The sequence below is a fragment of the Schistocerca piceifrons genome, chromosome 3 (genome assembly GCF_021461385.2).
Source record: "Schistocerca piceifrons isolate TAMUIC-IGC-003096 chromosome 3, iqSchPice1.1, whole genome shotgun sequence".
NCBI classification, from domain to species: domain Eukaryota; kingdom Metazoa; phylum Arthropoda; class Insecta; order Orthoptera; family Acrididae; genus Schistocerca; species Schistocerca piceifrons.
Genome location: NC_060140.1, coordinates 488,660,407 through 488,685,494, shown reverse-complemented (window position 1 = coordinate 488,685,494; position 25,088 = coordinate 488,660,407). Strand labels below are relative to the sequence as shown.

At 36.9% G+C, this 25,088-nt stretch overlaps 1 protein-coding gene across 1 annotated transcript in view; it reads right to left on the bottom strand.

Annotated features, from left to right (window-relative positions):
• The window catches only part of LOC124789345 (dynein axonemal assembly factor 11), a 230,272-nt gene that overhangs the window by 62,151 nt on the left and 143,033 nt on the right, over positions 1 to 25,088 (bottom strand). The window contains exon 6 of the mRNA XM_047256670.1: positions 1,395 to 1,625. Within this exon, the coding sequence (XP_047112626.1) occupies positions 1,395 to 1,625 (231 nt within the window). The remainder of the gene's footprint in view (positions 1 to 1,394; positions 1,626 to 25,088) is intronic.

Genomic DNA, 25,088 nt, shown 5'->3' with positions numbered 1-25,088 from the left:
ATAACACACGGAGGAAGAATGACATACACAGTGAACTCAGAAATTTGAGCTTGGCACAAAAGGGTGTCCACTACACTGGAGCAAAACTCTTCAACGCTCTTCCTCCCGAAATAAAGACAAAGATTCATAACAAGAGTGAGTTCAAGAAAGCACCAAAAATATTTCTGCTAGAAAAAGCTTTTTACAGTCTAGATGAATTTTTAACTAAATAAATTGTAATATTTTAATATTATATAATACAAGTTGACATAATGCCACTAAGAATTTTATTTAGCCTGAGCTCTGTATCTGTGTGTGCTCCGTATCTGTTTTCTGTAGTGTTTTAATGACTCTAAGAAAATATGTGTTTTCTTTTTCTGTATTGCTGCCCAAAGAATTTACTGTATAAATTTTTATATAATTATTTACTCAAATTTCTGTATATGCTATAAGATTATCAGATTGTATTTGTAAAAAACTGACTCGTTCCATGTCCTTGTGTATCCAATACAGTTGGACCTATGGAACACGAAATAAATCAAATCAAATCAAGCAATTCAATAAACTCTTGCTGCTGAGACACAAGAAATCACAAGTACGCATGTTACCGAGGGACACAATGGCAGATCATGTGCATTTAGTCATTGCATTGAACATGAAAGTTCTATTGATTTGTGGAGAATTTGTATGGTTCTTGATATCACCTGTTTTCAATCCTATTCAGCATGTCTGTAGTGTTTCCTACAGAAATGTATATGCTCTATAGTCTGTTCCTGTCACAGGAACATCAGACCAGTGATGTAGCACAAAATCTATATATTTTTTGCATCCGTCTACAGATTATTTGAAAATAGTGGCAGAATAACACAACAGCAATCTTTCTTATGATATTTTGTAATGCACTAAAGTATGTTTTAGTAAGCACTTCCTTACTCATTCTACATTCTTTAGGTAATAACTTACCACATTAGAGGCACTGAAATCAATATAGTCACTGGCAGTTAATCTCACAATGACTGAGCAATCCTAAATGTTGGCAGCACCTAGTGCTATCAAAATTTCAAAGGGGACTGTGTGATTCTCAGAATGTAAAAGTTTGTTGTTTCTGTCTTCTTTCTTCACCCCCATAACAGTGGTCACAATTATCACAATTATTAGTTCCCTCTTTGTCTCTCCCTTTCTGCCTATCCATATACCGTATATAAAACTATGAAATTTCATGCTTTTCCTTTATTTCAATAGTTTCAGTCAGATTTTCTACTACTAAGAGAAAAAACACAATGAAAGCAGAATTAATTTCCTCAAATAGATGAATATAAAGTGTACTCCATGGTTCTACATTTACTTCTAAAACTGCATTCCTCATGCTAAAATTTCATAACAATTATATTTCAGTATTTGCAGAGCTACATTACCTGAAGACAGTAATGTCTAATATGTAACATCCATCTTCCTCTTTGAGTGTAAATGGAACCTTGGCTTCATTCACATTACGTGGTTTCCCCTCTTTGTCAAAGAGATTAACACATGCTGGCTCATTTTTAAAATCATTATTACTCAAATCCTTGTTGTTGTTGCTCTTTCTCGCTTCTAATGCCAAATGGACTCTAGTTTCAGGGCTGTGATCACAGGTTTCTGACCAAAATCTGTAACCAAATTTTAGTCATCTGTTTGCACCAGATTCTCTTAAGTGAATCAGTGGAAAGAAAAGCTGAAGCTCGAAAATATGAAAAATTTTAATCATATAGAACAATTATTCATTAATTAATATATGTAAATGTATGTTTACTTAGATCATGCACAGACCATATTTTCACATTACGACAAATTTTAGGGGAACATAGGGAGAAATCACAAAACATAGGATAAATTGTCATAGATTTAGAAAAAGAATATGATACTGTTTAGATTAGATTAGATTTACTTTCATTCCAATTGATCTGTAGTGAGGAGGTCCTCCAGGATGTGGAACATGTCAGAAGAACAACAATACATGACAAATATTTACAACTAAAACAAATAAGCTAATGTACCATTCCACAGGTCCCAAGTGGAATGATCGTCATTTTTTAATGAACACTATATGAAAGAGTCATTTTACAAATACTAATGCACTGAATTTAAAATGCAGAAGTTAGATTGTACTTACACACACACACACAAATTTTCAATGAACACATTACTGCACTGAAATTGTGCAGAAGTTATATTGTACTTATATACAAAACAGTTGGTTTTACTGAGAAATTCATCAATGGAGTAGAAGGAGTTGGCCACCAATAAATCCTTTAGGCTTCCCTTAAACTGAGGAACTGTCCCGAGGAAATTTCTTTGGAGAGTATTACATATAGTGCACATAAAGGGTCCTTTAATTAAAAGAATACAAGAAATATATAAAGATAACATATGTCAGTCCTTTAATTAAAATAATACAAGAAGTATATAAAGGTAACATATTTTGAGTGAAAATGCTTTCACAGAAATTTAGAACAAGCAAGGGTCTGCTAGAAGGCTTACCCAGCTCATCAACATTATTTAAAATCTATATAGACAGTCGTCTTAATATGTGGTCTTGTAAATTCAATGGGACGGGGCTAGAAATTAAAGATGGGGTTTATTTGTATCACCTACTATTTGCTGATGATCAAGTAGTTATAGCACAAGGAGGGGAGGATGCAAATTATGTACATAATCAGCTAACAATGGAATACAGAAACTGAGGATTGAATATTAACTATCAGAAAACAGAATGCCTCACTAATGATCCAGATGACTTACACATAGAGGGAAAGAAATTAAGAACGTCAATACTTTATGTTATTCACGATCCATTTTAGAGGCGGTGAGAAAATCAGAGGTAGAAATTAAGAAAAGAACTAGTAGTGAAAGGAAGGTCATTGGGATGTTCAACTCAATCTTAGGGAGCAGAAATGTAATAAACCAAACCAAAAGAATCATATATAGATAGATACTACAAAGCATATTTATGTATGGAGATGAGATATGGACTACTAATCTCCAACACATAAAAAAACTGCAAGCAGGAGAAATGAACTTCTGGGGAAGATAAGCAAGAATTTCTAGAAAAGAGAAAACAAGAAATGATGCAATAATAAAGAGAATGGAAGTAAGAAATAGAATACATGACGTGATGGATAGAAGGAAGTTACAATGTTATGGGCATGTAAGAAGAACGAAGGAAGCCAGAATATCAAAAATGATGCGGGAATGAGACCCAGAGGCAAAGAAGAGAAGAGGACACCCTATGACCACCTGTCTCTAAAATGTACAATTAATAATGAGCAGAATTGGTGTAGAGGAAGAAGATATACAAGATCAAAGCATATGGTGGGACATTGTGAGGAGATAAATTAAGATCTTATGTAACAGGTGTAATAATTTCCATGTTTATACATTACTAGCAAAGGTTTTTGGCTGACATACTGTTAACAAATGAAAATAAACTGCTCAACAACATTTTCAACCACATCCATACCAACTCATTTGTGTGGACCATGGGATGAAGGAATAAACTTTACTGTGCAATAAAAACAAAACAACAACCAAAATAATGACAGTCAGTTGAAAGTACACATCATTGCAAATCTGTGAAATCAAACTCTGCTGTTGGATGACATTCAATACTGTGTTGTACCACTCTATGCATTGTAACATGCTTGGGTCATCCTTGGCATTCTGTCCACAAGCTGGTCAACATATTGCTGCTCAAGCAAGTAGTGTATGAGAACTCCTGCAACAACACACTGGAAGTTTCAATTGTCTCACGCACACTGAGTTGGGCTCAAGTCAGCAGATTGTCAGGGCATGTTTTGTCTTGATGTAACTGGACGTAATTGTTTTCTTTCCTGGCGTTTCCTCCAGTGTATTTTGCAATGTGATGGGTATGAGTTATGAATGAATATTCTTAAATATTACAAGATTTTAAAATCTCTCTCTTTCTTTTTTTACATAACTGCATGGGCAGAAATTGTCGAAAGATGCTATATTAGGTGATCAAGTCACTCTCTTTGAACAATGTGATGAAACAGTACAGGTGAGGAGTTATTAATAATGTCTACTAGAGAGCAGCAGTGAAACCAGAGAAACATGGCGGGCTCAAGAAATTAAACAGTGGAAAATCAAGGCTGAAATAATTACAGTATTATGAATAGGATAGATTGCTACTCACCCGGATGATTTGGGGGCAGTGATGGGTGGATCACACTTGTGGTGAGTAGTAAACCATCCTTTTCATAGTTTTGTCAAGCTCAAGGGATTTTTATCAAGGGAATATTGTTGCTTAGTTCTAGAAAAGCAAAATCTTAAAAATCTAAATGGACAGTAGAAAAGACTGAAAATGTGGTATGGTAACAGAGAGATAACAGGCAATGTGAAAATATTTTTAAAAAGTTGAAAAGTTAGTAATAAAAGTTAAATGATGAACAGATGAAGCAATCCAGCAGTGTTAGAAAAACAGAGTGGAGAACAGTTAACAAGGAAGGCAGGGGAAGGGACAATGTAGTGTGCAATAACATAATAATAAGAGGCAATGAAAAACTGATGAGTGACCCCAGGAAGTATGTGAGAGATTCAGAGACCAATTTAGCAAGATGATCAGAGAGGATGTGATTGACCCACCTCAGGTGCTAAATCCCAGTAATGTCCGTAATTCATTCTTCCTGAGGTGTGTTACAGAACTGAAAATCCTGAAAACCATTTCCAACTTAAAAGCAAATACCTCCAGTGGCTGGGATGACATCTCAGCTAAATTTCTGAGTGAATGCAGTAATGAATTAATAATAGATATTGATACTTATGAAAGAAACTGTTTTACACACCATGGAATGCATCACAACAAACATGGTAGGGAAAGATTAGCTGCGAGTATTAATGATGTACTTGAACAGATATCTCATGATAATGAATACAGACCTGTTATTGCAATGGAAGCTCCTTCACAGGGAAACTAATAGGTGGACCAATTCCTATGGAATTAGGTACGAAAGAACTAACAAAGTGAGGGACCGTAAATTTGCAGTAAAAACTCACATAGGTGTAAACTTTGCCAACAGTTTAATAGATACTGTAAATTCTTTAGTCAGTAAAAATAGCTTCATAATGCACTTAAACCTAGGTGGTGTGTCGGGAGAAATGATGAACAAACTATATGACTTAGAAATACTCTTAGGGCAAATTAACTCTGTAAAAGTCATATGTTTGAATAAACATTGGCTTAAATGGAACAATGTCAAGCTACTAAATTCACTCTCAGGATACAAGTTAGCATCGAGTTTTTGCAGAAAAAAGGGGTATGGGGGGTCATGTATATTAGTTGAACAGACAAAACTTCGAAGCCAAAAAGACTTTTGATTGTTTAAATGAGGAACAGGTATTTGACAGCTGTTGCATTGAGCTGTCTGAATACGGTTTACTAATCATAAGCGTATATCATATCCTGGAATATTGGGCTACTAGGGCATTTCTAGAGAAATTTGAAACTCTGCTAAGTAGGTTGCAGGTAGGGAAACCATATATAAAGATTGTAATTTGTTCTGATTTTAATATAGATATAAGAGACGAAAACAGATTTGTTACCACCCTGAAGGATTTGTTGGCTACAAATGGCTTAACACTAAATTTTACTGAGTGCACTGGGGCAGCCACTTCTGCCACAAGCATTGATAATATAGTGAGCAGCAAAAATTATGGGAATACAGAAAAACATGTATTAGACTTAGGAATATCTGATCACTCAGCACTTTTTATGTCATTGCCATACATAGACAAAACATATAGGCCCACAGTGAAATTGGTCAGAAATTTCAGCCAGACAAATGTAAACACATTTATCTTGAAATTAAAGGAAACCCACTGGACCTTCAGCAACCAGTGTTCAGTAAACAATAATTACAACACTTTCATATCTGAATACAAGAACATTTTCAATGAATGCTTTCCCCTCGTATCAACACGTGATAAATACAATAAAAGTAAGACATGGATTATGGAAAGTATCAGGATCTCTAGTATTAGAAAGAGGGAAATGCATAAGGAAGCGAAAACCAACCATGATGCTGAATTTATTAGGTACAAAATCAAATACAAAAAAATATTTGATTGGGTAGTTAAACAAGCAAAACAATTGGCAAACAGTAAATATATAGCTAATGCCTCAAATAAATCAAAAGCAGTATGGCAGGTTGTCAAGAAAGAAACAGGTACTGAAGAAACAAAACATTTTAATTACCAACTAGAAATTGGTGGGAATACTGTTACTAAGACTTGGCACATCTGTGAAGAATTTAATAAGTACTTCATAACCACAAACAAACATCATAACTTCTTACTTCCACAAATAAGACCTAATGCAGTACTGCAGGAATCAAGAGAGTTTAAATTTACTGCAGTATCATGTCACGAAGTAGCTAACATCACACAATCCCTAAAAATTCTTAAATCTGTGGGCTGGGATGAAATTCCAACAAATATCATAAAGGCAGGAAGTGACAGCATTGCACCTCAACTCTGTAAAATAATAAACCAATCGTTTGATGAGGGCTGCTTTCCAGACAGACTGAAATATGCTGAAGTCTGTCCAATCTACAAAAAGGGAAAACAAGATGATTTAGTAAATTTCCACCCAGTGTCTATACTCCCAGTTTTCTCTAAAATAGTTTAACGAATAGTATGTAATCAATTAGAAAAGTACAATAAGGAAGGTAATATTATTCTCAATAACCAATACAGGTTTAGGAAGGGACGAGACACTTTACAAGCTGTAAATGAACTAATCTCTAAAGTAAGTAAATGCCTTGACAACAAACAAAGTGTATCTGGTATTTTTTGTGACCTATCAAAGGCATTTGACACAGTAAACCCTAAGCTACTGTTCCAAAAATTGTGTACCTATGGCTTCCATAGAAAATCTATAAGAGGGTTTTCATCTTATCTCAAAAACAGATACCAAAGGGTGGTGATACATCAAAAGGGAGAGAAAACTTGCTCTAGCTGGAAAGAAATTCAAGCAGGCATGCCCCAGGGCTCGATATTAGGACCACTTCAGTTCTTATATTACATAAATGACATGCTTAGCAAAGTAAATACAGATACAATACTTTACGCAGATGACTCAACTGCTGTAGTCTGCTGCAAAAACACTGATGAATTAGTAAGGACCACGGAACAAACTCTACAAGAACTTGAACAATGGATAAAAGATAATGCTATGAAATTAAATCTTGAAAAAACACAAATCATACACTTCAGTACCAATCAAACTACTGAATGTATATCACAAATAGAATATTCAGGTAAAGAACTGACCACAGTTGATTCTGTAAAATTTCTTGGGATAACTTTAAATAAAAACTTGCAATGGACTGACCATGTGGACAGTTTACTGAAGAGATTAAATAGTTTAGTTTATGCAATGAGGGTACTACACAAAGTAATGGATTTAACGCTGAAGAAAACTGTATACCATGCGTATTTCATAACACTTATAAGATATGGAATAATATTTTGGGGTGCTGAAAAGACAAACCTCCTTCGAATCATCAAACTAAAAATAATAATAATAATAATAATCAGACCAATGACAGGAACCAATAGTAGACATTCATGCAAACCACTACTCGAAAGCCTGGACTTCATGACAATCCCTTCCATCTTCATATATGAAATACTTCTCTTTGAACAGAAAAACTCGCATCTGTCTGAAGGAAATACATTCACACATGCCTACGAAACTAGACATAAATTAAAATACATGCTACCTTGTCACTGACTCACAGTGTATGAAAATACTCCATATTACATGGCTCTGAAGATCAGAAATAAGATAATGTCAATATTTGGGGAATCCACATTGGAGACCATTTACACATACCTAAAAAGCAAATGTTATTATAGTCTAGAAGGATTTCTAAATGAATAAAAAGCAATGTTATAGTTTAGAAGAATTTATAAATAGGAATATCGAGTAAAGATACAAGTACAAATGGTATACTTTCAAAGCCATATAGATACAAAGTATACGCATTCACTGTATATTCATGTTTATATATAGAATTATGGTTCGAATGGCGATTTGTATCCCATTCAGTACATCCATACTTCATACAGGTGTGTGAAGGCTTTGGTAATGATTCGATGAATTACGAAAAGATTTAAAATATAATGTTGTATTTTTATTATAATAAGCAATGTATGTATTACGTATTTCCTGTAGTATATAAAATACTGTAAAACCTTAGGTTAAAGACTGACGAGTCACAAATGTTCTCAATCGAATGATTGTATAAAAACATGTTATGTGACAATAAAGTATCTTATCTTATCTAAAGCCACAACAACATTTAATAAACAGCTCTTTCAGTCAGGGATCATTTCCTGACTTGTTAAAACTCACCGAAATAAGACTGGTGCATAACAAAGAATAACCTTTCCTCCAAACCTCTCTCCCAATCCGAAACCTCTGTCCTATCCAAAGGCCTCACCTTCAGCCCCACTCCCAGATTTAACCAAACAGCCCTCGTCAAAGATTTACTGTCCTACACCCGTACTCTCTGCTGGAAATATCACTTTGCCACGAAGAAAAATGATCCTAATCCTACTCCTAATGATCCAACTCCCCAAGACACTATCCAAATTGAACCATGCCTGGAACAGTTCCATCCTCCGTCACAGCGGGACCCACCTCCTCTTCCTCAAAATCACCCTCTCCTAACCTTCCAGGAATTTCTGACTTCCAGCCTTGCCTCTCAATCCTTCTTAAAAAACCTTAATCCTACTCCCAACATCACCACTGCTGAAGCCCAGGCTATCCGTGATCTGAAGGCTGACCGATCCATCGTCATTCTTCCGGCGGACAAGGGTTCCACAACTGTGGTACTTGATCGTCGGGAGTATGTGGCTGAGGGACTGCGTCAGCTTTCAGACAACACTACTTACAAAGTTTGCCAAGGCAATCCCATTCCTGATGTCCAGGCGGAGCTTCAAGGAATCCTCAGAACCTTAGGCCCCCTACAAAACCTTTCACCCGACTCCATCAACCTCCTGACCCCACCAACACCCCGCACCCCTACCTTCTACCTTCTTCCCAAAATTCACAAACCCAATCATCCCGGCCGTCCCATTGTAGCTGGTTACCAAGCCCCCACCGAACGCATCTCTGCCTACGTAGATCAACACCTTCAACCCATTACATGCAGTCTCCCATCCTTCATCAAAGACACCAACCACTTTCTCAAACGCCTGGAATCCCTACCCAGTCTGTTACCCGCGGAAACCATCCTTGTAACCATTGATGCCACTTCCTTATACACAAATATTCCGCATGTCCAGGGCCTCGCTGCGATGGAGCACTTCCTTTCACGCCGATCACCTGCCGCCCTACCTAAAACCTCTTTCCTCATTACCTTAGCCAGCTTCATCCTGACCCACAACTTCTTCACTTTTGAAGGCCAGACATACCAACAATTAAAGGGAACAGCCATGGGTACCAGGATGGCCCCCTCGTATGCCAACCTATTCATGGGTCGCTTAGAGGAAGCCTTCCTGGTTACCCAGGCCTGCCAACCCGAAGTTTGGTACAGATTTATTGATGACATTTTCGTGATCTGGACTCACAGTGAAGAAGAACTCCAGAATTTCCTCTCCAACCTTAACTCCTTTGGTTCCATCAGATTCACCTGGTCCTACTCCAAATCCCATGCCACTTTCCTTGACGTTGACCTCCACCTGTCCAATGGCCAGCTTCACACGTCCGTCCACATTAAACCCACCAACAAGCAACAGTACCTCCATTATGACAGCTGCCACCCATTCCACATCAAACGGTCCCTTCCCTACAGCCTAGGTCTTCGTGGCAAACGAATCTGCTCCAGTCCGGAATCCTTGAACCATTACACCAACAACCTGAAAACAGCTTTTGCATCCCGTAACTACCCTCCCGACCTGGTACAGAAGCAAATAACCAGAGCCACATCCTCATCTCCTCAAACCCGGAACCTTCCACAGAAGAACCCCAAAAGTGCCCCACTTGTGACAGGATACTTTCCGGGACTGGATCAGATTCTGAATGTGGCTCTCCAGCAGGGATACGACTTCCTCAAATCCTGCCCTGAAATGAGATCCATCCTTCATGAAATCCTCCCCACTCCACCAAGAGTGTCTTTCCGCCGTCCACCTAACCTTCGCAACCTCTTAGTTCATCCCTATGAAATCCCCAAACCACCTTCCCTACCCTCTGGCTCCTACCCCTGTAACCGCCCCCGGTGTAAAACCTGTCCCATGCACCCTCCCACCACCACCTATTCCAGTCCTGTAACCCGGAAGGTGTACACGATCAAAGGCAGAGCCACGTGTGAAAGCACCCACGTGATTTACCAACTGACCTGCCTACACTGTGAAGCGTTCTATGTGGGAATGACCAGCAACAAACTGTCCATTCGCATGAATGGACACAGGCAGACAGTGTTTGTTGGTAATGAGGATCACCCTGTGGCTAAACATGCCTTGGTGCACGGCCAGCACATCTTGGCACAGTGTTACACTGTCCGGGTTATCTGGATACTTCCCACTAACACCAACCTGTCAGAACTCCGGAGATGGGAACTTGCCCTTCAGCATATCCTTTCTTCTCGCTATCCGCCAGGCCTCAATCTCCGCTAATTTCTAATTTCAATTTGCCGCCGCTCATACCTCACCTGTCTTTCAACTTCATCTTTGCCTCTGTACATCCGCCCCGACTGACATCTCTGCCCAAACTCTTTGCCTTTACAAATGTCTGCTTGTGTCTGTGTATGTGTGGATGGATATGTGTGTGTGTGCGAGTGTATACCTGTCCTTTTTTCCCCCTAAGGTAAGTCTTTCCGCTCCCGGGATTGGAATGACTCCTTACCCTCTCCCTTAAAACCCATATCCTTTTGTCTTTCCTTCTCCTTCCCTCTTTCCTGACGAGGCAACCATTGGTTGCGAAAGCTAGAATTTTGTGTGTATGTTTGTGTTTGTTTGTGTGTCTATCGACCTGCCAGCGCTTTTGTTTGGTAAGTTTCATCATCTTTCTTTTTAGATATAAAGAATAACTACTGATATACAAAATTATAGGCCTATTTTATTGACATAAATGTGTAGTAAGTTGTTGCAAAGGCTACTCTTTGATCAACTTGTATCATTTTTCTGTAAGTGCAATCATTTAAAAAGCTCTCAGCATGGTTTCAGGAAGGCCACGTCTACAATAACAATTGTAGCTACATTTTTCATGTGCTATTGGATAAAATTACCGATGGAAACAAAGTTATTGGCACCTTTTTAGACCTATCCAAAGTCTTTGACTGTAAATCATTCCACTCTGCTATATAAATTAGGAACTTATGAAGTCAAAGGAGTGACATTAGATTTGTTAAGATCTTGCTTCACTGACAGGAGACAGTGTGTAAAACTGTATCATACAAGTGGAGGACATACACAAACAGTAAAGTCATCGTATAAAATTCTTGACTGTTGAGTCCATCAGGGAAGCATTATCAGGCCTTTTTTGTTTATTGTATACATCAGTGACATAATAATTCCACAAAATTCAAACATTTAAATTATACCAACAATACCTCCTTCCTATGCTGGAGCTCTACAAAACAGTTAGCTGTGCAAAATAATACAAAGAACATTAGCCTCATCACAGAATATCTCACAAAAAATAAATTGGCACTAAATAATGACAAGACAATTCTGATGGAGTTTCTGCTAAATTAGAAATCAAGACAAGTGGATACTGAGGCACAGTTGTCAATTGAAATAATTGATAAATACAAATTACTGTGTATTACAGTAGATGAACATCTTACATGGAAGGAGCACATCACCTATATGTATAAAAAAATCTCTTGTAACACCTACCTTGTAAAACACCTTTCTAACATAATAGCACCACTTTTAAGACAAAGCTGTTTTGGAATCATACACTGCCACCTACAATATGGTATCAAGATTTGGGGTGGGGCACCAATGGTATACATGGTTAGGGCTTTTGGAGCCCAGAAAAGAGCAATTAGGATAATAGGTAATATTCTGACATGTTCTACATCCTGGAGGACCTCCTCACTATGGATCAATTGGAATGAAAGTAAATCTAATCTAATCTAACCTTAGTAAACATCAGTCCTGTAGCGAATACTTCATTAGATACAACATACTAACAGTGTACTCATTGTATGTTCTCAGGACTGTACTGTTTGTAATGAAACATATGGAGCATAGTATAATCAATAGTGAAATCCACAATTATAATACAAGAATTTGCCACAGCAAATTATAGAAAAACATAAGGAATTCAATAAAGAAACACACATCCTTTTCATCTATTATGTAAAGGTTTTTGATAAAGTAAATAGACAGCTATTGTGGGACATTTTAATAAGAAGAGGTATACCAATACACATTGTACACAGAGTTCAAAAGATCTAAGCTAATATAAGAATCCAAATAATTGGGGATAATGAAGAAACAACAAAAGTTAGTAATTTAGGAGTTCGACAAGGTTGCAGCCTCTCTCCACTGCTTGTTAATATATACATAGACAACATTATATGGCAATGGAGAATGAAACTGAAAAACTATACATATAACTTCAACAAAAAAGATTACATTATGACTTTGCTATTCGCAGATGACCAAGTGTTAATTTTGAATAATGAAGATGGACTGCAGAGAGCTGCCTACGAACTGTACCAAACATGCCAGATATATAATATGTCAATATCAATACAAACAACAAAAGCCATGGCTTTCTGTGGAAAAATCCAGTAAGAACAAAAAATGTTAAAGACAACAAAATTATAGAGCAAGTAGATGGATTCAAATTTCTAGGAACCATGTTGTTGTTCTGGGGAGACCTAGATCAAAAGGACAAAATTGAGAAATTTAACTATTTAAATGGCACTATCAGAAGAGCCCTCCAACATAAAGTAAGAACAGAAACATATATAAAATTTTATAGAGTTATGTCAGAACCAACATTACTATGAGTATATGGAAGTGAATCTTGAGTAATGAAAAAGAAAGATAAAATAAGATTACAAGCCAATGAAATGAAATTCCTCAGGTACATAGCAGGATACACCAAGCTAGACTACAAAAGAAATACAGATTTCAGGAAAGAATTAAATATTTTCGATATAAACAATAAGGTTGACGGATACCGGCAAAAATGGATATCCCATCTGTTATGAATGGATAAATTAAGATTACCACTCCATTTTTGGCGATATACTCTCCAATGTAAAACATACATTGGAAGACTTGCAAAATGATGGAAGGACCAGGTGTAGTTGCAGCAGGCTAAGGGCAGGCCTAATGCATGATGGAAGAAGAAGAATAAGAAGAAAAAGACAGGATTACCCCATAAAATTTAGTAATAAAAGAGCAACAGATCATAGTCATTTTCTGCTGAAAGACATTTTATAAATAAAACTGTTAAATGGAAACATACTTAAGGAAAAAATCAAAGCAGCTGTTAATTGCTACATATTTTTATTCCCTCAAAGATTTTTAATGTTGTTGTGTATAATTTATATTTATTTCTAAACGCTTATTAATGTTCATATGTTTATAAACAGACTGTGTCCAAGACTTTAAAAGTTATTATGGACAAATAAACCATTTATTATTATTATTATTATGTACAAAACCTACAGAAGAGCTTATAGAGAATCCCTAAAGATTCTAAAAGCAGAGTATTCCATTGATCAGGTAATTGAATCAAGTAATGCCAGTACAACAGCCTGGAGCATAATAAATAATAAATGTGAGATGAGAGACAGCGTCCAGGCTGCAATAATATAGTACTAAGGGAAAGGCGATCATTGTTGAGTCACCTAAAGACAGAGTGTACAGGTTTGACAGAACAAATTAGTAAGGCATACATGGGAAAAATGTGTGATTCAGTGCTGGCTATAAACACAACTGAGTTCCCAAAGAACATTACAGATTGTGATGACCGAAAAATTATTTCACAGCTTAAAATAAAAACATCTAGTGCCTGGGATGACATTAATCTCAATTAATGAATGAATGCAGGAATAAATCAATGAAGACATTAACACAGTGAATAAACAATTCATTTGGTCAGAGACTTTTTCTGGTAAGGAAAGTCTGTGTTTACAAGTTCATAGTTACAGCTATTTAATTTTGGTGCATTTACAACTATTGCAATATTACCAAATCTACACCTAAGAGACAGTATGTCACAACAACTCCATCCGACAATGCTAAGTTATAGTTTCACAAAAATATCAGTTTGTTAGTTCAGTTATTAATTACATTGTTCATAAAACTAATAGCCAAGTACAGTTGAATACAGTCCAACTGAAAAGTTATTGCAAATTATGTCAGTAGTATACTGGCTGTGAGCTAACCTAATCTTCATTTCTGTGGAAGTAAACTATTTCATTTTTACAATGTAATTTTCCCTTAATGACACTTAAGATCACATAAACTGCTCTTGCTAATCATGCCAGTCTAATCTTCTATAAATAACTTTAATTCTCTTTTGCAAATAAATTTAGCTTTCATGCAAAATTTTCATTTTCTCTCATCAGTTAATTTAAAACGTAATTTATATACATTTTATCTAAGTCAGTGAAAGGGTCCAGGAAATACTGCAAAACAGATCAATACGCTCTAGCTGTCTCCAACAGCTCCAATGCCTTGGAGACCAGCAACAAAAACATTCAGACATCCCAATAAATTCAGAAGAGTCTGACTGTACATAGCATAATGTGCAAACTACATGTAAGAAGAAGATATTTCAGAAGCCTCCGAAGGTCTTAGGAGGGGAATGTCAGAACTGGTACAGAGTTCTTTGGGAAGTGATTATCACATAACCTATGACTTACACTCTTTACAGAAGAAGCTTTGCAGAGAAGATAATGTAATAATAGTAGGTGTTGCAGCCAACAGACAGACTGTAACCTTAATTATACAACTGAAGATGACAAGAGGCACACTGCTGTGAATTCTCATCACACTAGTGTAAAGATCATATCACTCTTTGAGTTGTATAATAAGTGCTGTATACAGCATCTAGTGGAATATGTTAAGGCAGAAGTGTGAAAATGGCTGAAGGGAGAGGCATGCTGACTTACTAGTGAGACATGCATCATCCTTCACTCAGTTGTATAATGCATGGCATAGATCGCATTGGAATGCTTCTGGTAAAATGCTACTTGTATAACTGATTGCCAGATGCATCTAGCCTGACTAATCGGTATACATCCTATCCCAATGTTTCTCGATGTCGTCCCTAGCCTTTTAAAGTGTAAATTCATCTGCAACACAGAGCTACAGAATAAATATTGTTACAATTGAATCTGCAACTAGCAAAGCAAAATGCCACTGGACAGAGCCATGGTTATTAAAGAAAATGCACATAGTGTTTTCCATAAAAACATCAGAGACACAGTTACAAAAATTATGAACTTCTTGTATCCATACAGGAATATGAAAGGACATATGGAATGTCAACAGGTTTGTTGAACGTATCAGGACGTCTGATGGAAATCAGTGAAACTGAATAGATTCTTCTTGATGGATACGAGCTAAAACCATGCCAATGTAGAAATAGTAAGAAGTAAAGAGGAATGGTTATATATTCAAAAAATGGGGTTAAGTCCAAGGCACTTCAAGTTTATGAATATTATGTTGTGGCACAGAAGATCAGAACATACATAACCTTGAAGGACTGACACTTTACAGCCTGTGAGAAATAGATGGTATGTTAAAGATTTATGAGCTGTTTGATACTCTTATCTTATGAAGCTTAAAATTCCCTACGAGATATAAAGGATATAGTGCTGCATGCACTGGCAACTTGTTTTCAGGCCCAACTACCTGCAGTGATTTAGACGTAAAACCAAAGACAACGTTTTATTTGACCACAGTAGTCAAATGTAAATATTAAATCTTATTGCCCATTTAGACATAGATCATGGAAGAAAATTAGGGGATGGTTGGGGGATGAATTTACAAATCAGACAGTGTAGATGGAAAGTTTATCTCTTTCTTAAACATATTTCTACAGCACTTTGCCTTGTTTTCAATAGAACAAACATGAGTAAAATCAAACAGAAGAAAGGATAAGGCATAACTCCTGATATTAAAATACAGTCTGTTAGTAAGAGAGAGAGCTACCTAATTCTGAGAACAAGCAGTACTGTAAAGTACTCCCGTCTGTTATTAAAACTGAGGTACACATTCAGTATACACAGAAAGACTTTGCCCCTTAGGGAAATAGCGTACAGGGCTGGAAAGAATTCCAACGTGCACTCGGTTTGTCTGCCGGTGGGGCCTCATCCAAGATGTGGAGGCGGTCTTGCCTGCGGCTATCAGCGTATGGGGTGCAGTCGTCTGCAAGTAGTTGCTCACATCGGCACCAATGATGCCTGTCACTTGGGTTCTGAGGCGATCCTCAGTTCGTACAGGTGGCTGGAGAATTTGGTGAAGACCGCTGGCCTCGCACACGGGGTGCAAGCAGAGCTCTCTATTTGCAGCATCGTTCCCACAGAGGATCGGGGTCCTTTGGTGTGGAGCCGACTGGAGGGTGTCAAGTAGAGGCTTCGTTGACTCTGTGACGGTCTTGGCTGCAGATTTCTAGACTTGTGCTATTGGGTGGGGAATTGTAGGACGCTCCTAGATAGGTCAGGGGTGCACTACACAAAGGAAGCGGCTACTCGGGTAGCAGAGTACTTGTGGCGTGCACATGGATTTTTTGTAGGCTAGGCAGTAGTGCGAGGTATCCTGATGAACACTCACCAGTCAATGTGCAGGCAGGGAAATCAGGATGCGCTCAGTGTACAGACACTTCAGCTATCAAGATATTAGCAGTAAATTTTCAGTGTGTTCGGAATAAGGTTCCTGAATTTACTGCCCTCCAGGAAGCGTGTGGAGCGCAAATTATTCTCTGGACTGAGACCTGGCTGAACCCTGAGATAGGAAGTTCTGAAATATTTAGTGAGGGTTGGAACGTGTATCAGAAAGACAGATAAGACTCCGTAGGAGGTGGTGTCTTCATTGCAGTTGACAAAAATATTGTGTCTACTGAGGTCGAAGTAGAGTGTGATTGTGAAGTTATCTGGACACGTTTAACAGGGCTAGGGGAAATAAAGTTAATTGTTGGGTGTTATTACCGGCCACCAGGTTCCACCGCGACAGTTCTAGAATCATTCAAAGGGAGTCTACATTCTGTATCGCAGAAGTACCTGGATCATGCTATATTAGTCGGAGGTGACTTCAACCTACCTAGTATAGACTGGGATGTCTATGGATTCATTACAGGTAGTACAGACAAGCCATCGTGTGAATTACTTTTGAACACATTATCCGAAAACTGTCTTGAGCAGCTAAATCAACAGCCAACACGTAATGGAAATATTTTAGATCTGGTAGCCAGATCGGACCTCATCGATGGTGTCAGTGTTGAGACAGGGATTAGTGATCATGATGTTGTCACTGCGACTATGGTTACAAAAGTTAAAAAGTTGGTCAAGAAGACCAGGAGAGTATTCTTACTAGAAAGAGCAGATAAGCAGTTGTTAGCATCCCACTTAGTAAATGAATCGACTTCATTTACTTCCGGTACGATGGACATGGAAGAATTATGGGCAAATTTTAAACACATTGTAAATCATGAATTGGACAAGTATGTGCCAAAAAAGTGGGTTACGGATGGAAAAGACCCACCATGGTTTAACAGCACAGTTCGGAGAATGCTCAGGAAGAAAAGGCAGTTGCACTCGCGGTACAAGAAAGATCGGGAGAATAAGGACAGGCAAAAGTTAGTAGAGATTCGTGCTGCTGCAAAAAGAGCAATGCGCAAAGCATTCAACTATTACAACCACTGAAAACCCAAGGAAATTCTGGTCTTATGTAACATTGGTAAGCGGGTCGAAGGTTTCCATCCAGTCATTCACTGATCAGTCTGGCCTGGCAACGGAAGACAGCAAAACGAAAGCTGAAATTTTAAATTTAGCATTTGAGAAATCTATCATGCAGGAGGATCGTACAAACACCGCTGGTTGAGTCTTGTACAGATTCCCGTATGGAGGACATAGTGATAGACATCCCTGGGGTTGTGAAGCAGCTGAATGGGTTGAAAATAAATAAATCGCCAGGTCCTTATGGGATTCCAATTCGGTTTTACAGAGAGTACTCTACTGCATTGGCTCCTTACTTAGCTTCCATTTATCGTGAATCTCTTGCCCAACGTAAAGTCCCGAGGGATTGGAAAAAAAAGCGCAGGTGACACCTGTATATAAGAAGGGTAGAAGGACGGATCCTCAAAATTACAGACCAATATCCTTAACATCAGTTTGTTGCAGGATTCTCGAACATATTCTGAGTTCGAATATAATGAATTTCTTTGAGACAGAGAAGTTGCTGTCCATGCATCAGCACAGCTTTAGAAAGCATTGCTCCTGCAAAATGCAACTCGCCCTTTTTTCACATGATATCTTGCGAACCCTGGATGAAGGGTATCAGACGGATGCCATATTCCTTGACTTCTGGAAAGCATTTGACTCGGTGCTCCACTGCAGACTCCTAACTAAGGTATGATCATCTGGGATTGGTTCCCAAGTATGTGAGTGGCTCGAAGACTTCTTAAGTAATAGAACCCAGTACGTTGTCCTCGATGGTGAGTGTTCATCGGAGGTGAGGGTATTATCTGGAGTGCCCCAGGGAAGTGTGGTAGGTCCGCTGTTGTTTTCTATCTACATAAATGATCTTTTGGATAGGGTGGATAGCAATGTGTAGCTGTTTGCTGATGATGCTGTGGTGTACGGAAAGGTGTCATCGTTAAGTGACTGTAGGAGGATACAAGATGACCTGGACAGGATTTGTGATTGGTGTAAAGAATGGCAGCTAACTCTAAATATAGTTAAATGTAAATTAATGCAGATGAATAGGAAAAAGAATCCTGTAATGCTTGAATACTCCATTAGTAGTGTAGCGCTTGAAACAGTCACGTCGATTAAATATTTGGGCGTAACATTGTAGAGCAATATGAAGTGGGACAAGCAAGTAACGGCAGTTGTGGGGAAGGTGGATAGTCATCTTCGGTTCATTGGTAGAATTTTGGGAAGATATGGTTCACCTGTAAAGGAGACCACTTATAAAACACTAATACGACCTCTTCTTGAGTACTGCTCGAGCGTTTGGGATCCCTATCAGGTCGGATTGAGGGAGGGCATAGAAGCAATACAGAGGCGGGCTGCTAGATTTGTTATGGTAGGTTTGATCATCACGCGAGTGTTACGGAAATGCTTCAGGTACTCGGGTGGGAGTCTCTAGAGGAAAGAAGGCATTCTTTTCATGAATCGCTACTGAGGAAAATTAGAGAACGAACATTTGAGGCTGACTGCAGTACAATTTTACTCTCGCCAACTTACATTTCGTGGAAAGACCACAAAGATAAGATAAGAGAGTTTAGGGCTCGTACAGGCAGTCATTTCTCACTCGTTCTGTTTGGTAGTGGAACAGGGAGAGAAGATGCTAGTTGTAGTATGAGGTACCCTCTGCCACACACCGTATGGTGGTTTGCAGAGTATGTATGTAGATGTAGGTGTAGATGTAGACTTAAAAGAGTAAGACAAAAATATTTGGAACATTATTAAGCAATGAATGTACAATAATTGTGAACTACCAGAAAATAGCTCTGGCAGGAACGTTGACAGTCCCAAATCATTGGCTACAAAACTCAATGATTACTTCTTCGGTGTTGCACCTGCTAATACACAATCTAATACAGATACAATAGATTTACTTGTACAGATATTGCACACACCACCAACAGACATTCATTTTAAAAATACAACACTTAAGGCAGTTACAATAAACCGTGATAATTCTGTAATTATTATGGTGTTCTATCAGAATGTTAAATATTGTACTCACTTGATAAGGTTGCCTCTTGAGCTATCTTTGTTATCACATTCTTGACAGACTTAAATATCCTGTAGTAACACCCATCTACAATTTTTCATATCTACAATCAATAATGATTTCTTTGATTAATCACTGAAAATTCTGAGGTGTTAGAAGCTACGGTCTTCACATGAAAACTAGTACTTAAAGAGTATCTCAAATTACAGTTTTGTGTTATAAATATTATTCTGTACCTCTTCTTGGTCTATGAATGTTTCTGTTTCAAATTATACTCCTTTTTCCCACACTTCCCATCATTTGATATGGTACAATTTGTGATTTCTTTGTAGTTTCTTAATTTCTTCTGTTTCATTATTATAATTACTGACTAATAAACTATACACTCATCCCAATCAAGAAGGTCAAAGTTTTATTTCATTCTCATACTTTCATATATTTTTATGCTCTCCAAGATGAACTGTTTTCATCACAGCAGAGTGGTTAGCCTCCCCATTCTTATTTACCGTTCATTTGTGAGACATATCTCATTTTCCTCCAACTACCTTCTCTTGTGAGTAACCTCCCATCTGTCATCCAGGTACACCTCTTGGTGGAATATGTGGGTCTCTTGAGAGAGTACTTTCAATTCCTTTTCCTTTCTCCACTTCCCCCTGAGACAGACTGGAGGAAATTTCAACAGAAGTACAAGTTTTGGTGTATTACCAAGTTCTTGTCAGATGATCTGAATGCACTACACAGTAACTTATCAGCTGAACTGGAAAGATACTCACATTGTAAACATATCTGCACTCTGCTGAGAGTGCAAATATGTTTACATAGTGAACACCTCATGATGAAACTGATCAATGGCTAATTTTCACCCTGTATTTGGCTTGACAATACATACAAGTAATTGGATTACTTGATACACAGAACAATCAGATCACATGATACACAGAAATAATTGTAGTACTCGATATACAGAAGCAACTATTTCCCTCAATACAAACACATTCTTCTCAAAGCTCAAAAATTTTGGTTTTTGAGAAAACATAGTGAAGTATTATTTTAATTATTATTTCAAATTTGTTTATTTCAAATATAAAATATACATTCACATGATGGATTAACAAGTAATACTAAAGAAAATAGCTGTGACCACAGCAGGAGTGTGCATTTGGATATCTGTGTGGTTGTGTGTGTGTGAACGTGCCTACTATTGCTACAAAAAGAGCTAGTGCTTCAAACCTTGTTTGAATGCTGTGTTCTGTTATGTGTTACTGTGTTCCATGCATCGGTCCTCTATGGGTAAGTGGTTGGCTTCCCTGTATTTTAGGTAGTGCTCCACTTAGGAATTTCCATTACTGTTATAAATAATATTAATTTAATTACTTTTCAAAAAACATTATTATTTTTCATATATCTGATTCATTTAAAAATTGTAATTATGTTTGAAGCCATTGAGATTGGAAATGTTAATTATCAGCTCTTAAAAGAACTTCAGAATTTCTTTCTTATAGGTATGATATTTGTTCTTCTTGGTGAGTTAGTTGGATGTTGCTTTTGCATGAGGTCAGTGGGAGGTTGCCGAACTGTGCGTGTCATGTCGTATTGTGAAGGACTTCTTTGAATATCAAAACTGTATTCTGTGTGTGTCAAAGAATGAGAATTAAGTGTTTGTGAAAAAAATAATGTGGCTACAAAAACTCATTCTAAGTACACACTACAGATCAAGACCTGAGTAGCCTCCTGGAAGCAGAAATCATACTTCTAGCTGAGCCAGCAAAGACATCAAAATACGTTGAAATAGAGACAACAAGTACTAAAAAAAATTACTAAATTAATTCTTTTCACAATCTTTATTTTATGAATAATTCAATGTATTCTCATACATCTTCTCAATGGGAAAACAGATCATGCAAACATATGCAAAGAGATGATTTGTGATGTTTGCAATTAAAATCATATTTAACCAAGCTGGATATAATAAGTGGGTTTGAACTTCTCGAAGTCTGTTCAGTTGACGAATAACTGTTTATATATTCAAATAACGTGGTGAGCGAAGAAAAAAAAAGCCTTAATATAGATTAAAATCATTAGCCACTAAACTCAATGATTTTTTTTTTCTAAAAGTATCACAAGGTGTAGGACTAAAAATAAATAACCACTTGAATACTGAAAGCTCCCAAAGGGAAATTACATTCAATTGATATAACAATGGGAGGGATTGCAACTGTCATTGGATGACCAAAAATTAGTAGATTGCAAAAATGTGTCTGATGAAGTAACAAAAACATTTGCTGATGTTACATCAACCTTCAGATATTTATGCAATAGGTCAACCCTAATGAATTATTAAATACTAAACAGCAAATGATAAAGTGGGGCGTCATAACAAAATAATCTTTAATTAGAGGAGAACAGACTGCTTTCAGATTTCTGAAAACTTTTGCAAAATCAGCACGTGAAGACACCAGATTCACATGTAAGCAAAAATGTAAACTCCCTTTCCTTTTTAGAAAGAGATTCTGCATATGTCTTAATACATTTTAAAATGATAAATGTGATAGCAGCATACATAATATGATGTGAACCTGTCTGATCATGCAACATGCAGGTGGATCTCACTAATTCAAAACTAAGAAAAGATACTTATGGTCCCAAGGAACCTGAAAAGCCGCACCAACAAGTTGAAATGTGAAATGTGTTTTATTCATCTCATAATGTACACAATTTCAGAACATATGTCTGATGTACACGAGACATGCCAAGGTTACAATTTGCTTATTTAAAATTTTGTCACACTTACAACAATACTTTGTGGAGAGTTCACTTACTTGAAATTTGTCAAACTTACAGTATTTACATCTACTACAATTACCATAAATTTTTATTCCATTTTAGGGATCCACTTCATCTTTCGTGAAATCTTTCACAGAGTAGTAGCATAGTTCAATTAGAAAACCATGTAACTTGCTTTTTAAAATATTTATCTTCATATTCATTGTGTCACATCCTTTTATTGTGTTGTGAATTTTCATGGCTATATACGGAGGAATCTGAGCACACAGTTTTAAGTGATGAGAGGTGAGCATAAAGTTCTCTTTATATCTTGTGTCATATGAGTGTTCAAAATGATTTTTTTAATAGATCAGCTTTGCTGTGTAGGAAAAGAACCACCTCAAAGATGTATAAAGAGGGGCAGTTACTATTTGTAGATCTTTAAATAATGGTCGACATGATGCCCTCGGCTGTGCAGAGCACATGTTGCAAATGATCCTTTTTTGCAACTTTAAAATTCGTGTAACATTTCCTGAGTTTCCTCAGAAAATTATGCCACATCAAATAAACGATTCAAAGGAGCTATAATATGCTATTTTCCTGGTGGCCATATCAGTGGCACAGGCTAAAATTTCCATTGCAAATGCAAGGCTGTTTAATTTATTTGCTAGATATTCTATATGAGAATTCCAACTCTGTCTAAGTTTATTCCCAGGAACTTGACTGAGTCAAGCTCTTCCATTTTTTGATTGTTGTGAGTGACACAGATTTCTTCATTTTTTGAATGTTTGGTTTTAAAACTCATCATGTGGGTTTCTGAAATGTTTAGCCTTAAGCCATTTTGACTGAACCATGTTTCCAGGTTACTTAGTGTATTCATGACACTCTGTGGTATATTGACAGAATTTTCATTTTCATTTAGGGCAGAAGTATCATCTGCAAAAAAGTTAAATGAGTATTTATATTGATGGGCAAGTCATTTACATAGAACAGGAATAAAATGGGTCCAAGAATGGAGTCTTGAGGAACACCTTGTGACAGTTTTCCACTCGGGGAAGTGATCTGCTCCATTTGATGTGATTACTACCCTTTGTTTCCTCTCCAAGAGCTATGTTTCAAACCATTGCAAAGCAATATCCCTTATTCCATACCTGTTGAGTTTGAAAAGGATTAGGGCATGGTTTACAGAGTCGAATGCTTTTGTAAGATCTCAGAATATTCCTGCGACAGCTTTCCTATCTAGAGATCAAGTAATTTTTTCGATAAACTCATTTATCGCATCTACTGTGTTGTTGCCTTGTTGGAAGCCAAATTGGTTATGTGAAATTATATCTTTCTGTGTGATGAAGCTTTGTTTCTGTAAAGCAGCATTTTTTTCAAATCTTTTTTATGTAACAGGGAGTATAGAGATGGGGTGATAATTTCCCATATCATCTTTTGAACCTTTTTTAAACAATAGTTTTACTTCCACATATTTCATGAGATCAGGGAAATAACCCTCTTCAAAGGATTTGTTTATTATGAGAGAGAGAGGATGAGCTATTATGTTGTAAACTTTTTTAAATATTTTGATGGGTGTCCCATCCCAGCTAGCAGAGTGTTTGTCTTTTAAGGAGAGTATGACATTTTCAACAAATTTTGCTGAGACTGTGTTGAATTTGTTGGGACATTCAATGGTATTGCCTTTTAACCCAAAACTATTTACTTTCTGCTCATACTTTGCTATGTCTAAATTAGATTTTGCTACTTTTATGAAGTACTCATTGAATCACTCAGGTATTTGAGCTGGATTTACAACCAATTTTTCCTTAAGTTTGATTTCTGAAATGTCTTGTTTATGATTTCAGACACCTAATTCATACTTAACTACAGGCCACACTGCTCTTGTTTTATTTTTCTGCCCTAGAATGATTTTGTTATTTGCCATTTGTTTTGCAGCTTTCACAACTTTTTTAAAAATAGTTTTATAATTTCTAACAAGTTTTACAAAATCAGGATCTTTGTTGTAGTTCAGTTGATTGTGTAGCTTCCTTTTCCTCTCACTCAATATTTTTATTCCTGGTGTGATCCATCTTATCCTGCTTGATGTTTTGTTACAGTATGATCTTTGTGGGAAAGTTTCATTAAATACTTCAAGAAAACTGTTTAAGAATGTACTAAAGTTTTCATTTATTGAGTCACCATCCCCAAAACACCACTTTACTTAGTTTCTCACAGAATATTTCAATATTTGTTTTATTGAAACTTCTTTTGATATATGTTTTTCATATATTATGTTTATCAGTTTTTGGCAGTGAGACAAATAAGGCTGAGTGATCAGAAAGTCCTAAGTCTACACAGAATTTATGTACATTATCAAAGTAGTAATTTGATACAATGTTGTTGATGCATGTTGCTGAGTGAATATTTTC